This window comes from Eriocheir sinensis, chromosome 9 (assembly GCF_024679095.1).
Source record: "Eriocheir sinensis breed Jianghai 21 chromosome 9, ASM2467909v1, whole genome shotgun sequence".
In the NCBI taxonomy this organism is placed as follows: Eukaryota; Metazoa; Arthropoda; class Malacostraca; order Decapoda; family Varunidae; genus Eriocheir; species Eriocheir sinensis.
Genome location: NC_066517.1, coordinates 17,078,149 through 17,096,499, shown reverse-complemented (window position 1 = coordinate 17,096,499; position 18,351 = coordinate 17,078,149). Strand labels below are relative to the sequence as shown.

General features: G+C 46.4%; 1 protein-coding gene across 1 annotated transcript in view; it reads right to left on the bottom strand.

The window, feature by feature from the left end:
• Positions 1-6,751: 6,751 nt before the first annotated feature.
• Positions 6,752-18,351, bottom strand: part of LOC126996032 (protein split ends-like) — a gene marked incomplete at its 3' end in the record, with an annotated part of 32,443 nt that continues 20,843 nt past the window's right edge. Inside the window, 3 exon segments of the mRNA XM_050856027.1 lie at positions 6,752-8,691; positions 8,868-8,954; positions 12,250-12,347. Of these exon segments, the coding sequence (XP_050711984.1) occupies positions 6,752-8,691; positions 8,868-8,954; positions 12,250-12,347 (2,125 nt within the window).

Sequence of the window (18,351 nt, the reverse complement as noted above, 5' to 3'; positions counted from 1 at the left end):
ACTTTCTTGATGGGGGCTGATGGTCGTCCCCAGCCCGTTAGTCGTGCAGGCAAGTGCTTATAGAGGCGCCATATTGCTTGGGCCCGGAACTTATCTTTGCTCCACTCTATATCTAGAGGGTTTCGCTGAGTCAGAGTTGATAAGTGATCTTCAGGATAGCGTAGAGGTAGTTTTATGCCACTCGGCGATGACGGAGCATTGTTAGCATGTACTCGTAGTGGCGGGTCAAACTAAAGCTCAGGTCCTCCAGGACACGGCGCCCCTACGCTGACCACTCGGCCACCGCCTCCCATCTCAACACTTGTCTTTCTTTTACCGACTTGTAAGTTCAGCATACTCTGTCGTAGCATTCCTTCCGTTGTCCTTTAAATGTATTCCCCACACCAAAGTTTGCTTCTCTTGACTTTTCCAAGCGCGCACCCCACCCCCTCCCCTCCCAAGGCCCCGCCACACGGGACTATAACCAAGCTCATCCCTCAGTCATATAATGCAAGTTACATCACGGAACCTTCTATGACGCTGAGAAAAATCTCGAAATACACACCACTGAGTGCCGGGATTCGAACCTGGGCCGTAAAAATGTCAGGGCAACATACCAACAGATACACTGCTGAGCTTAAAGGTCACCGTGCCAAATGCCACTTCTGCGGCACTATACCTGGCCCTCCGGCCCCAAGTGTGTATACGAAGGAAAAGGTGTCAGTCACCTTTCCTTCATATATATATAGTGCCACAGGTGGCCTCCAGCACAGTGACGTTTAAGCTCATCAGTGGCTGTTTGTATGTTGCCTTGACTTCATAGGAATATGAGCGTAAGAAGTCTGCAAGACAGGTAGGCCTGTCCTAATTCCGCCCAATCTCACTATCCATGTATTTATATAACCTTGAGTGTGTCGATCGCATTGGCACTCATAACATGGCTGCCAAGCTTGTTCCACTCATCTAGCACTCTACTGGTGAGACAATTCTTGCTTATACCTTTGCTAAATCTGAATTTATGCAACTTAACACGTTGCTACGTGTCCTACCCGACTCTTTTACCACAAAAAACCTTATTCGCATCACTCTTATCAAAGCCCTTCAATTTATAAATTTCGATGTCTCCTTGCAGCCTTCGCCTTTCCAGAGAATGTAAATTTAAATGTTTGCCTCTTCTCATAAAGCAGACTTCGCAACCATTAATTCATATTTGTCAACCCGACAGTCAGTGGTACATTTCGTTATGCAACTGAACAGTAGTCACTCCTTCATCGTTTTTACCAAAGCTGGGCGTTATCGCGATACTCTATCGCTGATAACAAAATCAGGTTATCGGGCATCCGCTACTTATTTAAATATATATCGATATCTTCGTTACTTCTGTAACCAAACGAGCGATAATCGCTACTTTTTTCCCTCTCAGAATAAAAAACCGTTGTCTCCTCCCAACTGCGCATGCGTGGCCCGGGCGCCCAGTTATGAAAAAACTTCGGGGTATGAAATTATCTTTGGTGAAGAGATTTCACACTTAGATCGTCAACATTGAAACAGTTATTTTTTTTTTTTTGTTACTCAAAAATCAGTATATCAAAAATAAAAATCATTTATCGTAGCCCAAAAAATGATTATTCACTGCCTCAAATTCGATATTCCATATTCGTTTGTGAGCATGCCATGGTATTGAAGGCACCCGGTGTTGTGTTATTTGGTGTCCCATCGTCAAAAGCTTTTGTTTACAAACACTGGTCTCTCGTGAACTGCGCATGTTCAGACCAGTAAGCGTAGCCCTGAACAGTCTCACAAAACTTTTTTAACACATTAAGAGTAGTTGCTGGAAGGCTGAATCAGACATACAGTACCACCATACTCGCTGTTTCTAGAACGACATTCTGTACATATAAATACAACTCGTACAGTGTCGTTCTAGAGACAGCGGGGGTGGTAGTGGTGCTACTGTATGTCTGATTCAGCCTTCCAGCAACTCTTAATTACGGTCAAAAAGCTATGTGAGACTGTACAGGTTTACGCTTGCTGGTCTGAGCATGCGCAGTTCACGAGACCAGTGTTTGTAAACAAAAGCGTTGACGGTGGGGACGCCAAATAATACACCTTGAACATGGGTTCAAGCGTTTCTAGTATTACCGTCCACATGTACGTGTCAACATGTGGTTCTCAGGTTTTGTAAATTTCCTAAAATACAGATAATGAAATTTTGAGCTCATCTGTTTTTTAGTTGAAATATCAATATAGTATCGTTTTCGCCTATCGGGCTTATCGCTAGCTAGTATCGGAATTGTGGATTAATATCGGGTATCGGTTATCGCCAATATGTCTTTCCAGTTAACGAATATCGGTTATCACTGATAAGGTTTTCCATTATCAGTTATCGGGAATAAGGTTTTCTGTTATCGTGTCCACCTATGGTTATTACTATGGTCTGGAAGACTCACTATTTACACTCTTGGATCGCCTATCATTTTCCTCGTTCACTGCACCTACATCATGCACTAACAAAATCACAGCAATACGGTCACTGCCAGCCTGCCAGCATACACCGACAGCTACTTTTCAGCGTAAATGGTCAACTAGTGTTATTATTATGCTCATGTTATATGCATTTATGTTCGTTAAATGCATTGTTTACTGCTGCTGCTAGGTAGGAGCGCTCATAGTGCACTTTACTTTTTTCATTATTATTTCTGATGGAGTTTCCTTGAGGTAAGAAAGCATTCTTTCTCCCTCGCTGCTTCGCCGAGGAAGGCGCGTGGGTGCCCGAGTGGGCGGCAGCGGGGAGGCGGTTTATTGATCTTATCACGAGTCTGGCGCGCCTCATATGAATCTTATCCTGGAAAAAAAAACAAGCTCTTGCATTTCACTACTATTACGCTTTACTATTCCTGCTTTTCAATTTTTATGTCACTGATTAGGAATATAACTTTGTCAATAGTTATGTACCTTTGAGAGCAACTTTCTTGATTTGATCAGCTGTAATGTCCACCTCCCGCGGCGACGCCTCTGAGTCGTTCACGCCCCTTCCTCGGCCTTTGGAGTGGGGCTCTTGTGTAATGTGGATCTTTGATTTTCATCGTCAACGTGTCTTTTGTCACATTTATTAAGGTGCTCATCATTTGCTTGAACAAGCTCAGGCAGTTCTTACAACGCATCCTTGTCGATGAAACCGTTGGCGACCTCTAGCGTCGTAGGTGGACAGGGTTGGGGTCAGGGAAGCAAGTAGTTATACGATTTATCACCAGAGTATAGGGCCGCAGAGGAAGGAATGTTAAGAAAGAGATGCAAAGATTTCAGGTGCCTAACCAGCCGTCAGCCCTGCAGCAGGCCACGCCCCGCCACGCCCCGACCCTCTAGGTGTTCAGCAACTTGGGTGTCCATGAGGCACGATGGTGCCACACACCAATGTAAATACTCAAAACTTCACTAAAATTACGGAATAACATCACATTACATAATTTCCCTTGAAACACCGAGATTGGAAAAACTAGCACTTCACTCATTATCGGTCATAAATAATGCAGTAGCTGAAAAGCCCGACCTTTTTTACGTGTATCTTCTGCTGTATCGATTTACATGATCCTTGCATGCTGACATGAGTCCATAGCGAGTCTGCTTTTGACAAATTTCAAAAACTCATTATTTTTCATCATCGTCGTCTTCAGCAATCACTAGGTCACACCAGGGTTAGGACCTTTCCCCAACAACCTGTCTGATGTTAGAGTACTCCACCCTGCTCGGACAAGATTGAGTCTTATCTCCCCATCTGGTCATATGCCGGTTTTGGCTTCACTTTTCGCTCGACTCTTACTTTGATATTTCATGTAATCAGTTTTGTGCATATGACCAGCCCAAGTAAATTTATTCTTCTTAATAAAATACCTTCAAACCTAAACTAAATTCTAAATGTACCTAACATGCCCATCCCTGATTGAACACAAATGAACTATTGGCGCTATCAGGTATAATTATTTTACTGCAAGAATCCTTTTGCCAGCACTGTATTGATCACACATCTCAACGGGGCTGCTGCCTTTTACATATTCATTACTACGCAGCGCAAGGACGCCGCTAATGAGTGAATCCCTTGCTTTCAAGATCTCGGTTTTGTTTCAAGGAGAATGAAACATCACAAACGATGCTTTCTTGTGCAAAATCTTTTATTAGTCTTCTGTTATGTTCATTTTGGCACGACACCACTATTCCAAGTTTTTCAAAGCAGCCAAGATAATTTGGAGTAAATGAAGTTCCTGGAGCAAGGAGGACGGGGTGGAGGACTTGGCGAGGCGCTGGAAATTCTATGCTTCAGATGGGAGGAACAAGGCGGGAAGGTGTGGGAGGGAGAGGGAGTAGATGGATAGTTGAGGAACAGAGGAGTGAATTACAACTTAAGAGGGAAACATCACAAGTGGAGATCAAAGCTGAATAAAAAATAGGAAAATTCTTAAAGATAATACGAAAGACTATTCTCGGGACAAACAAACACAGGGCAAGAATTCAGACTGCAGGAAAAAATGAGGGCGTGTGAGGAGAAACTAGAGAAGAGAGAGTTAACATAGGAACTAATGGGAAGAGTAAATAGGAGCGGCAGAGAAGATACCATGAGAAAAAATGTTTATCTGAAGGAAGAAACCTTTTGGAGGCTACTTTTGTGAACAAGACAAAATACAATAACAGGGATAACAATAGTAATAATAATGAAAAGTAGTCATAATCCTACAAAAAAGTCGCCTCTCTGCACGCTGAGCAACAGAAAGGGATGCGAAAAAGGTATAATGCTGATGGACGGACCAGCCTGCCCCTCCACCACGGCCCAGTTCTCAACCTTCATTCTCTTCCAACATGACTGGGAGGTACGGACAGACTCGCTTGATTCCTTACAGCCAACACCAAGCCACAGGAACAGGTTGAACATTCACCCAGACAGCCACCCTCACCTCACACCAGACGAGGAGGCACGGTCAATACTTCACAGCAACCAGAACTTACTTATTTGTCATTTACATTCTTGAGAGTAAAATCACATAATAAGTTGCTAGTATCTTTACGGCACGAGGCAGACGAGCATGCCAGGGCCCCCTCCCCACTGGCGACGCGCGTGCTGGTTAATGACCGTGGGGCACGTCCTCCTCCCCCCCAACAAGGCCGTGCACCCTGGTCTCCCGGCAGCATATTTCTGTTCTCTCTACATGCGCGTGGCCCTCAAGCTCGAGCAGGTCTGGTTAAGATAGGTCTGGCTTGGTTAATTAAATGAAGTAGATAATTTAAGAGTGGGAATCACAATATTTTCCAGAAAATCTTACGGTTATTTTAGGATGTACAGCCGAGCCTCTTCACTCCGCGTCCCACAGAGATTGGAAACATGCCAGCCGGCCAGCCGCCTTCATGACTCCATCGCAATGGTTTCCCCCGAATGAAAGTGACAATTTAGAAACTAATATTAAAAACAGTAGTTGCAGAAAAACATTACTATATAATGGTAAAAATGCAAATTGACATTGATCTGATTGGTCAAAATACTATTATGCAGCAACACATTACAGGTTCCTTGATCATCGTTGTAATGGCGTCATGTGAGCCCAACACCCCAGTTACCTGGCAGCGACACAGGCTTTGGTTCAAAGAACACCGATGCCTGGCCGTAACAGCCCTTCCCAGCGGTCCCAGCACACGCAGGCACTTCGCCAACTAGAGGAGGGGATCGTGGCGTTTACTTGTACTGTTAATATATTTATGACGAGAATTTTCAACTTGGCGGCTTAACCTCGAACCCCATAACTGAAGGAAGACAGCGCGCCGTCCTACAGTCCTTGGGGAGCTGGAGGAGCACTGTTAACAAGGTCACACAAGCTCTGCCTCTCCCGCCTCCGGGCACCCGGCCGAGGCACCAACACCCACGGTCAGGAGTCAGCCTCTGCCGCTGTAGCAGCCGGCCCCAGGCGGGGGGAAGGAGGGCGTGGCCAGGCGGGTCATACTTGAGGAATAATAATATCACGAGGTATTTATTTTCGTTAGATTCATGAATACTGAAGTTTCAAGGTTCTGGCCACGTCCTTCCCTAATTAATATTATTACTGTTTATGTCACGCACGCCGTGTATTCAGACTAACAGCCAACAGGTGCCGCGGAGGGCTTGAGAACTGGACCGAACGTAAGGCGGCGGTTCGTGGTCATCAGCATTACAGAAAAAGTGAGGAAGACGGACAGAGAAGAAATCAAAGAAGAGTGTTGAACCTTACCTGAAGATGGCGATGTCGCGGCGATGGTGGCGAAGCCGTTTGGTGACGGTGGTGAAGATTGGTGGGAAAAAGAAAAAAAAAAGCCCTTCCCCATGCCCGTCCCCTTCCCCCTCCCCACCTCCCCGCCCCGCACTCACCTTCCCCTCCCGTCACACATAAAGTAGCAACGGCAGCAGCAACACCGCCACGGCTGAAACAGAACTGCTGCGGCGGGTTAGTGCGGCTGAGCGGCGGCACGTGTACATACACCTGGTGTGGCCCCGTCAACCAAAACAATGAAAAATAAAAATAAAGAAAGAATAAAAGACTGTACTGCCCTGTCAACAACACTACTCTGGTAATGGGCAGGCTTATTGTTACCCCGCCAAGTGAACATGAACAGGGTTGTTGTGTTACCAAAACAGGCAGGAAGGCTTGGCGCCGTAGCACAAGCACCAACATTTGCATACAGGAGTGGGCCGCGTCAGCCTGGCACACGAGCCGGCGACAGGCGGGCCGCAAGAGGACGACTAGGAGGCACTTACGTCGTTTGGGCGAGATGAGCTTCACGCCGCCGGGCTTGTCCGCGGTGAGGGGCTGAGACGACACGGACGACCGCACTCGCTTGTCCGGGGGCGTGAGGGTGAGGTCCTCCTGGGGCCCGCGCTTCACACTCGCTGCTGCTCCCGTCGTGGCCTTCTTGTTGTCCGACGCCTTCTTGGGCGGCAGCGCGGGCTCGTCCAGCAGGCCGGTATTGCGGAACCCTCGCGACTTGTAGGTCTTGACGGTGGACGTCTTCTTGGGCTGAAGGTCGGCGTCCGCGGATCCCAGGGCGTCGAGGAAGGTGGGCGGCGCGGACTTGCGGGGTATCTTGGCGAGGCCTTCCACGGGCAGGGGCTTCACCTTCTCCAGCGTGGCCTTGTCCTCGCTCTCCTGCCGCTTCTTCTCCTTGTCCTTGTCCTTCTTGTCACGGTCCTTGTCCCGGTCTTTGTCCCGGTCCTTATCCTTGCTGCTACTCTTTTTACTGCTGCTGCTGCTGCTACTACTACCCCTACGGTCCCTGTCCTTCCTGTCCTTGTCACGGCTGCCCCGGTGCCTGTCGCTGCGGGAGTCCTTGCTCTTCTCCCGGTCCTTATCCTTATCGCTGCTGCTGCTGCTCTTACTGCTGCTTTTACTACGTTCTTTGTCCTTCTTCTCTGATCTCTTATTATGATGCTCCTTTTCCTTCTCTTTTTCTTTCTCCTTCTCCTTTTCCTTCTCCTTCCCAGTGTCCCGATCCTTCGTCTTCCTGCCCCGGCCTCGTTTAACTTCGCTCTTGGCCTCCTCCGCCTGCTTCTCGGCCTCCGTCGCGTCGCCGTTCATCATGCCGTCGCACTCGTCGGACACGCTACCGGGCTTCTCCGCGACGCCCGAGTCTGAGCTGTTGCCGGAAGACTCGGCCCCGGCGATGACCGGTTCTTTTGTGTCGCCTTTGGTTTTGGTTTTGGCGGTGGACTCTGCAGCGATACTGTCGTTCTCTGCGGCGGTGGTGGTTGTAGGTAACGTTGTAGGGGTGGTGGTGGGGGCGGCAGGCCCCGTGAAGGTAACAATGGTGTGTACCGCGCTGGTGGTGGCGGTGGTGGATTGCGACCCTGCAGCGGTGGTGGTTGTGGTGGCAGTGGTGGTGGTGGTGGGTGAGGAGGCAGCAGGGTCCGCAGAGGATCGAGGCTGCAGCTGCACCTCCTCTCGGATGACGCTGAGAGGCTTGTTGTCGTCACTGTCGGTGGAGTCCTGGCTGGGCCGCTGCGAGGTGACCTTGGCCAGCACCTGCGACCCGCTCCGGATGGTGATGCGGATGGGCGTGGTTGCGGCAGGGGCGGCGGCCGCCTCGCTTTCTGTCGAAGCATTGGAAGACTCCTCATCCGCGGATGAGCTGCCCTCCGCGCCCTCCCCGGTGGTGGCTGCGGCAGGCGCGGCGGCGGGGGTCTGGACCTGCATGGGGGCCACGCCCACAGTTGGCGTCGTCGTCGCCGGGGCCGTCGTCAGGGTGGTGGTGGTGACGGCGACGGTGGTGGAGGGTGCCGCCGCGGAGGCCGTGGCGAGGGAAGCGGCGGAGAGGCCCATGCCGGCCGCGGCCGCCACGCTGTCCCCCTGACGTACCACCTCCATCCACTTCTGCACCAGTCTCTTGGCCACCAGCTGCACGCCTGCAACACACCCCGCCGTGTACTGCTCCGCCTCCCCGTCACCTTCAGCGTCCGCATGTGTGTCAGCACCCCAGCAGTCCACCCACTCACCCGTGCCCTCCCCCCACTCACCTGGGGCCTGGGTCACCCTGGAGAGGTCCTTCACTAGCATAGGCGTGGAGTTACGCTTCAGCCTGGCCAGGGTGAGGGGCGAGGCCTCCATCAGGGTGAGCACCTGAGTGGTGAGCGGCCAGTTTCTTCCCAGCACCGCCTCCTGCAGCCACGCCCCAACCAGCTCCCACCCGCCCTCCTCGTAGAACCTGCCGGGCACACACAGACACACGGCTGTTACTGCTGCCATGAGTCTCTCTCTCTCTCTCTCTCTCTCTCTCTCTCTCTCTCTCTCTCTCTCTCTCTCTCTCTCTCTCTCTCTCTCTCTCTTATTTCATTAGATATTACAAGAACAACAATACATCCTACATATTACAATACTCACAGGTCGAGCAGGGGGGTGTCGGTGGCCTGCAGGATGTTGAGGTATATACACTTGCTCACCAGCTTCTTGGAGTATTTGGTCATCAGCCTGCAAAGGAGGACAACACCCACGTCTTGTACTCAGTCCCCTTTATCAACACCCGCTCCCAGTCCCTCTCCCCTTCGCCCCTTCTTATCGATACGGCTACATCCCTTTAACTTCCACAACCTCCTCACTTTCTTCTTTACAGCGAGACAGCACTTTCTTTCATCCTCACTTGCCCTTAGATTCTACTACCTCCTCCCTTTGTTCCATGTGGCGAGACAGCCCTTCCTTTCACCTTTACTGTCCCTTGGCTTCTGTAATCTACCGTTCTTCCTTAGAGTGAGACAACCCTTACTTTCACCCGTATGTCCCCTTAGCTTCTACTACTAGCCCACTTTCTTCCCCTAAAACCCTTCTTCTCACTCTTTGTCTCTTAAGTGTCTAAAAACTCCTCCCTTTCTTCCCTGTAGTGAGACAACCCTTACTTTTACCCTTGTCCCCTTAGCTTCTACTACGAGCTCACTTTCTTCCCCTTAGCTTCTAAAACCCTTCTTCTCACTTGTACTGTCTATTAGTGTCTACAAACTCCTCCCTTTTTTCCTTATAGCGAGACAACCCTTATTTTTACCCGTATGTGCACTTAGCTTCTAAAACCCTTCTCACTCATTGTCTATTAGTGTCTACAAACTCCTCCCTTTCTTCCCTGTAGAGAGACAACCCTTTCCTCCTTTCCCTTAGCTTATATAACTTCTTCCTCTTCATTGTTGCGTGATAGCTCCTTCCAACACTCCTCTCGTGTATTAACTTATCACCGCGGTCTGATTCACCCACCATTATGTCGTGTGGTTTACCTCTTAATCCGGTAGCAGCGACGGGCCAAATTAGTGGCTTTACCGTGTAGCAGCGACGGGCCAAATTTGTGCCATGATTTAAACCCCCAAAAATAGATGATACAGTCTGATCACAAATGCTTTGATATATTTTATGAAATGGTTTGTGTGAGGGGTGATTTTTTCTCATTTTTCTCGCTTGGGGGGACCATTAAGAAACATGATCCCCGCTGCTACCGGGTTAATTGCCCCTTCAATGAGATCTCTATTCTGACTCCTCCCTCATTTTCAAGCTTCATTTCCTCTTGTAGTGCATCGTTCCCTCATACCTTACATCCGTCAATCTAGCCAGCATCCTTTCCATCATTCATTCTCTTCACCTCTACCTCTCTCCTCCTTTTGTCTCCCGTCTATCTTACTTTCATGATTCTCTTCACACACACACACACCTCTCTCTCTCTCTCTCTCTCTCTCTCTCTCTCTCTCTCTCTCTCTCTCTCTCTCTCTCTCTCTCTCCTGTCTATCTTTTTTTTTTGTCATTACTTCCTTTATTCATTCTCTTCACCTCTACCTCTCTCCTTCTTTTGTCTCCCGTCTATCTTACTTTCATGATTTCCTTCTCTTCACACACACTTCTCTCCCTCTCCCTCTCTCTCTCTCTCTCTCTCTTTCTCCTGACTATCTTTGTTTTTCATTACTTCCTTTATTCATTCTCTTCACATTTACCGTCTCTTCCTTACTCCATCAATCATTCCCAGTTTTCTTCTTTTTCTTTACACATCCATCTTTCACCCTTCCTTAACCTCTCCTCTTCATTGGGCACCTTTATTGTTTAATGAGTGAATTAGGCAACACTATCAACAGCATCATACAAACTTAAAACACAAGAAGGTTAGACTGTGGTGATGGTGGGTTACTCGACAGAAAGCTTGATAAGGAAAGTTGAATATGAACATGAAAGAATCGGATCACCCGCTGTTAGAGATGAGGTGGCGGCGGGTCAGACCAAACCAAACAGGGCCACGTCAATGATCAATGAAGGGAAATGTTAAGGCAGAGTCAGGCATGAATCATTTGGCAGCAGCGGGAAAGGTCTTCGAAAGGCTGGATATATATAGCGGCGCCCTGTGTGTACTGTTCTCAATTTTAGATGGACAGAAGAATTTGTAAGATAAACGTTTCAGAAAATAAATAAAACGTTCCGGCGTGCAGGAGACTATCAAGGAGAAGGAAAGAGCTAAAAAGAAAGATCTAATTGCTTACTTACAAAGGTGGAGGATAGATAGATAGTAGTTAGATAGATAAATAGATGAGAAAGATATCATTGAGAATTTTAGATGATAGATATAGATAGAGACAGAGGAGCTGGAAACTGATATAGAGGTGTCAATTTTGCAGACAAAAGAAAGAACTAACTGCTTACTTACACATATATTAGAGAGGGAAAGAGGTCGCTATTATAGGAAAAAAAAGTACTAACCGCTGACTTACATTGTAGTTAACTGAGGAGAATGAAATCGTTATTAGAGGCAAAAAGAAATAACTAACTGCTTAATTACAACAAAGATAGTTAAGAGAGGAGAAAGAGGTCTCTGTTGAAGGTAAAAAGAAAAGACTGCTTACTTACAAAGGTAGTTAAGAGAGGAGAAAGAGGTCGCTGTTGAAGGTAAAAAGAAAAGACTGCTTACTTACAAAGATAGTTAGAGAGGAGAAAGAGGTCGCTGTTAAAGATAAAAAGAAAAGAACTAACTATTGACTTCGGAAGATTAAGAGAGGAGAAAGAGAGGCCGCTATTAAAGACAGAGCAGCGGGCGATTGGAAGACGAATAATTGACTAACCCAGGAAAGTTTAATCACCACGAAGAAGACCAAAGAAATGTTAAGTTCAAGACGCGTGAATAAAACAGGACCGAAAGAGGCTGGTAAGGTATAGAGGAAGTATAAAAGTGAGTGAAGGAGATTGGCGGTCCAAGTAAACTGAGTAACTGACTGACTTGACTGATTGACTGATTATGAAAGAGAGGTAAGGTTAGAGGAAGGGTAACAACGAGTAAATGGAAGGCTGGAGGTTTAGGTAAGCTGAATAACTAACTTGACTGAAAGACTGAGAAAGAGTGGTAATGTAATAGAAAGAGTAGAGAGTGAGTGAGGAAGATATTGGCTGTCTAGGTAAACTGAATGATTGACTCGACTGACTGAGAAAGAGTGGTAAAGTTATGGGAAGAGCAACAATGAGTGAATGAAGGAGAGGTTACCGATTCTAGTAAACTGACTAAATGACTGACACTCCTATCAACAAACATTTGGGGCTCTTATCACAAACGTTTTTTCATGGACAGAGAGGAGCTACGTCGGGTTCTCATGTATATTTTTTTTCCCATTCGCAAAGGCTTCGAAAACTACCACCGGGATCACGAAACCACCCATGTATACAAAACCCGGACAACTTCAGCAAGAGCCTTTTTAAACAGATGGACTAAGCCTTCGAAGAGTTTGATAATAAGGACCTGAAAGATTGATTAACTTACCCTTTCACACGATGCACCTCGGCCACGCCTCTGATGCCCCCACGCGTGTTCAACAGGATACTGAGGCATTTCAAAAGCTGCAGCGGATCAATCTTTGGCTGCAGGGCGGAAGAGGTAGGAGAAGACAGGCAGGGAGAGATAGTGGATGGTTGTGGAGGAAGGTGAAGAGGGTGATTGTAGAGGGTGGTAGGGGAGGGGAGGATGAGAAAGATGGTGGATGAAGAGAAAGTGATAGTGGTAGAAGACACGAAGAAGAGGAATCGATAATGATGACGGGGAGAGAAAAAAAGATGAGGTGGAAGATAGATGAAAGTAAGGAGGGAGAAAAAAAAAAGATGGAGAGGATCGAAGGTACAGGAAGAGGGAAGGAAGGAAGGAGAGGGAGAGAAAAATGCAAAAATTAGTAACCTTGTCTCTAGTAACACCTTATGATAAATTACATTCTATAAAGTAAGCAGACACACAGAAATACATGAGGAAAGGATGGCTGCTTCACAACTCGCCAGCAACACACAATATACACGTCATCCTTCCTTCAGCTGCAAGAGAACATATATAGGTAATCATTGTGTGTGCGTGCGTGCGTGTGTGTGTGTGTGTGTGTGTGTGTGTGTGTGTGCAGCGACGTTCAGTTCCGTTGGTTTGGTTTGTTTGGTATCTGTGGAAACGCAAGACGAATATGACGCAAATTATAGCCTGTAAGAGGAGGAGGAGGAGGAGGAGGAGAAGAAAACAGGAATTCGTATACAGAAAACGAGCCCCAGCCAGACTAGTTATCCCTCCCTGCCACTCCCTCTCCTCTCCCTTTGATTACCTCCTCCATTCTCTCTCCCAAGAACTCGCCCCTCCCTCCCCCTCCCTACCTCTCTCCCTTTCCCACGAACTTAACCTCCCTCCATTCCGCCACCCTCATATTCGCCCTATTCATTTCAACATCATCCCTCAGTACCTCCATCCCATTCCCCTTTCTCTCCAATCTAGCCATCTCTCCATATCCCGATCTCTCTCTCTCTCTCTCTCTCTCTCTCTCTCTCTCTCTCTCTCTCTCTCTCTCTCTCTCTCTCTCTCTCCACATCCTACCACCTCCCTCCACTACTACTTCTCTCTCCACGCTAATCCATAACCTCCTCCTCCTCTTCCCTCCACCTCCATCTACTCCCTCTCAGAACAACCTCCCCCCCTTTCTCTCTCTTCCCCCTCGCCTCCTACTCCTCTTCCCTTCACCCCCATCCCCTCCCTCTCAGTACAACCCGCCCCCCTTTCTCTTCCCCCTCACACCGTAACCCAAATACTACCAAGACCCACCCTGCCCACCCTTCTCTCTCCCTCCACCATTACCAACACCATTGCGCATGCGTCGCCCCGCCCACTACTACCACCACCACCACCACTACCACCTCACACGGTACGGCTTGCCTCCCTCGCAACAGCACACACACACACACACACACACAGAGAGAGAGAGAGAGAGAGAGAGAGAGAGAGAGAGAGATCATATTACCATACTTATTGAAACTCTAAATGGAGGGGACGATGAAAGGAAGGGAGAGGGGAGTGAAGAGAAGGGGAAGGAAAGAGGAGGGCAGTGAAGAGGAAGATGGGTTAAGAGAAGGGGAAGAGGAATGAAGAGAAGGGGAAGGAGAAGGCAGTGAAGAGAAAGGGAAGACAATGGGAACACGATCATACAAAAGAGAAAGGAAGAAGGAAGTGAAGGAAGAGGAAGTGAGATGCAGTTAAAAGCAGAGAGAGCAAGGAAGGGGAGGAGAGGCATTGGTGCAAGAGCCAGATGATGGGGGAGAGGGGGAGACTGTTGGGCAAGGAAGGGGAGGGGAGGAGGTAAGTGACGGAAGTGAAGCTGCAACTGTGGATGTGGTCAGGTGGGTGAAAGGTGTGATAAATGATGCGAGAGGAGGAGGAGGAGGAGGGGGGGCGGAAGAGAGGAAAAAGATGGAAATAAAACATGAAAAGACAAGGAAAGAATAAAGAAAAATGAGTGTAAAGAAAACAAAAGGAAAAACAAAATAGAAAAATGAATGGTAAAAGAATAAAAAAATAAAAGTTGAAAAAATGAATGGAAAATAAACGAAAAAAAAGAAAAGGAAAAAACGGATGGTATGAAATATAAACGAAAAAAAAAACTATAAAGATTACAAGATCCAGAGAAGGTTCAGATTGTGGTCACTTTCGTCCAGTATTTCCTCCTCGCTCTATTTATATCACGCCACCTGTCACTCTCCCGCCCACTCGAGTACACCTGACCTGAATTTACCTGTCTGGCTACCTGTTCCTTGCGTGATACAGCCCCGTAAGACACAATACGTAAGAAATACAAAATACAAGTGTAAGGCTTAAGAACCAAACGACACGTGCCTTCAGCAGTAATAGACAAACGAACGAACGAGCTATTGCAATACCTGACAACACACCTTCCAGAAACACTAAATAACCGACTCGCAACACAGCCACGAAACTACCTCACAGCACACTAAGGAGATACACAGACTGACTCAACCTACCGACACCTGCAACACACCCACTTCAATACTCCCACACCCACACCAACTCTACTACTACGCCTAATGAATAAGACCACTATACACACAAACTAACAGCAACACTTGAGGTTATTCACCCCCCTAATAATACTTGACAACACTCCTTGAAAACATCCAGTACACACACACTCGAACACATTAATTAGCACGTTCATTACCACCCGTTATAGAACACCGTCTACCTGCCCATACCTGAGCCGAAGAAGCGTTTATTTATACTGCTTCTTCAGGTTAATTAACGTGCACAAGCACCTGGCTATTCTTAGCATATATAATTATCTACCGGAGTCTATCAATGAAGGGACTGTTACGTGTCACTGGAGTTTTCATTGAAGTTGTGATGATAATAATAATAATAATAATAAAAATAAAAATAATAATAATAATAATAATGATAATAATAATAATGTAGAAACAGTAGAGAAAAGAAGAAAAAAACGAAAGAAATAGAAGAAATCGAAAAACCGGAGGAAGTGGATCATTTGAGTGTGTGTGTGTGTGTGTGTGTAACAGCAGGACTGGCAACGTGAGCTTCCTACCAAATCCATAAAAATGACTCCACAGCGAGGCCGGTCACACACACACACACACACACACACACACACACACACACACACGAGACCATGACAGAGCCAAAAAAAAAAAAAAGGCCGGGCAAGACAAGATCTGACAATACAATTAACCTCCACACCATAACAAGAATGAAGCAAAAAGGCAAGAAGGAGGAAGCCAAAGGTAAGGTAAGCCACGGATGAGACGAAGCAAATATGAACGGCCGTGGGGGAAAAATATGATATCCTGGTTATTGTAATATTGCATCTAGCCGTTACAGCGACTCCCCCCCTCTCTCTCTCTCTCTCTCTCTCTCTCTCTCTCTCTCTCTCTCTCTCTCTCTCTCTCTCTCTCATTCCTTCGTTATTTTTATTTATTGACGTTCTATCCATCTTTGCTTTCATTTACGTCACTTATTTTTGCTTGTTCTGATAACGCGCTTATATTCCCACACTTTAGTCCGACATTTATCTTGTTACCGATGTAGGAATTTATTTATATCCACCTTCTTCCTATTTGACTGTTCGCATGTGTTACTGTCACCATGTACACCCTGCAAAGACCCGCAACATACGAGCACCGATCACCAACGCAAAGGACGTTCACTTTATTTTACCATCTAAGCAAACAACACGACTCTGGAAAGTATCTCGTCTGACTCAATAAGACATGGCATTTCCCTCGTATCATATCAACAAACTTCAACCGGCATAACCCACACCCACAATATCCTCTCAACGGAAAGACAATAACAGCCCTATGGTTAATCCCAAATGTGTAACGGCCCCACGAACAGAAAAGTCTCATTTATTACACTGAACAAAAACAGAAGACGGCATAACCCACACCCATATCCTCTCAACGGAAAGACAATAACAGCCCTATGGTTAATCCCAAATGTGTAACGGCCCCACGAACAGAAAAGTCTCATTTATTACACTGATCAAAAACAGAAGAGAGCACCTGCTGAGAAACTAAACCTTTACGTCGATAAGCAGCCACGATACAGTATAATAATAAAATAGACGAGTGGTACGACTATTCTTGTCATAACATTAATAATCTCACATTTTACATTTTTATCACCATGGCCGGCTCGAGTTTCCTCTCTTTTTACCCACTCTGAAAATCTATTCTTGTTCTTCTGACACAATACCCTACTCCAAAGCAAACATTAACAACAAGAGACCAATAGGAGTTACTTTCACCAACCACCAACGGCCTGAGATCTTTCAAGAGGGAAGCATCAAGATACCTCTCCAACTGAAACCGACCCTATCCTCTGGCCACTCCTGCTGTACTCTTTTTGCCGGAACAGAACTTAGCGGGGTATTTTTTTGTGTGTGGTTTTCTGTTTTTGTAACCCTTCAACTGTTTCCATTGCCGTAGATAATAAGAACTAACGGCACTTTTCCTGTCATTCAAGTTATTCGTGTGACTGTTTGGCTAACACTCCTGCTGTACTCTTTTTGCCGGAACAGAGCTTAGCGGGGTATTTTTTGTGTGAGGTTTTGTTTTAGTTACCCTTAAACTGTTTCCATTGCTGTAGGGTGTAGATAATAATAACTACGGCTCTTTTTTTCCTGTCATTCAAGTTATTCGTGGGACTGATTCTCTGGCTAACACTCCTGCTGTACTCTTTTAGCCGGAACAGAGCCTAGCGGGGTACTTTTTGTGTGTGAGTGGTTTTCTGTTTTTGTTATCCTTCATCTGTTTCCATTGCTGTGGATAATAACTACGGCTCTTTTTCCGGTCATTCAAGTTATTCGTGTGAATGATTCTCTGGCTCCACCATACTTATCAACACTGAAGAGATCAATACGAGTTAGTTTCAACACCATTTTGACTCTTCCCACACTCTGGTTACACTTTAAGGTTGCTAGGCTCTATCCACTTTGTCTAGTTACTCGTAGTGTTCTCTGGCACACCATCAAACTCATCAACCCTTAGAGACCGATATGATTAGTTTCACCATCATCCTGACAATTACTACCCAGAGGAATGAGTGGTTAGTATATAGCTTTGGTTTACTGTCATTCTAGCTACTCGTATGATTCTCTGTCACACCATCATGCTCATCATTTCTTCCTCTCCTGACTTGCCAGAATCCGAGAGGTTTAAGGAATGTGTTAGTAATGTATGAGCTGCCACGCATTGACATTAAAAGCAGTGACGGCGGTGACTGGCGGCGGATAAAGGCGAGACTTTGACTTTTGGGAAGCCATGGTAAATTCACTGAAGATTGACAGCAGTGACATATCCACAGAGGTGCTTCTGACTTCTACTTTTCCTTGTATTTCGTATTTGTATTTCTCTCTCTCTCTCTCTCTCTCTCTCTCTCTCTCTCTCTCTCTCTCTCTCTCTCTCTCTCTTTCACACACACACACACACACACTCAGATGTCTTTTAACCAAACTTTTCTCAGTCTTATCAGCAGTTTGTTCAGATAACTATTGACTGACGTGCGTTGGTCTAGATACACACACGTTCTCCTCGGCGACTCTGTGGGCACGAAGTGACGTCGCTGTCTCCTCCGGCAACAGCGTGCACTAAATCAACCTTGCGTGCGATAGAAGAAATGACATCCGTGTTCACGGCCGGAGGTTACTTCAGATATATCTCTATTCAGCAGTTTTAAAGGGAGACCATAAGAATATTGTACAGTATATCTCCTGAGTAATATTTTTCTTATAGATGTAAGGCTTTTTTTCTTATATTTACAAGAGGAGGCAGTTCGATTAAAAAATGCAAGGGGCTCCTCCTGCAAATAGTGTTAAAAATATCCAAAAAGATGAGAACAGAGGGCAGAGTCACTTGGAGGTGTCTTGAACTCCCTTCTCATCTAGGAAAACGTGTAAGATACCCGAGAGAAAACATGAAGTAGTTACCAATTCCTGCAGCAGTCTTCATTTAAACGACTATCCGAAGCAGTATATTTTTTTCTGGTAACGACTCCTTGACAAGTAACCTTCACAATACCCTTCAGGATATATAA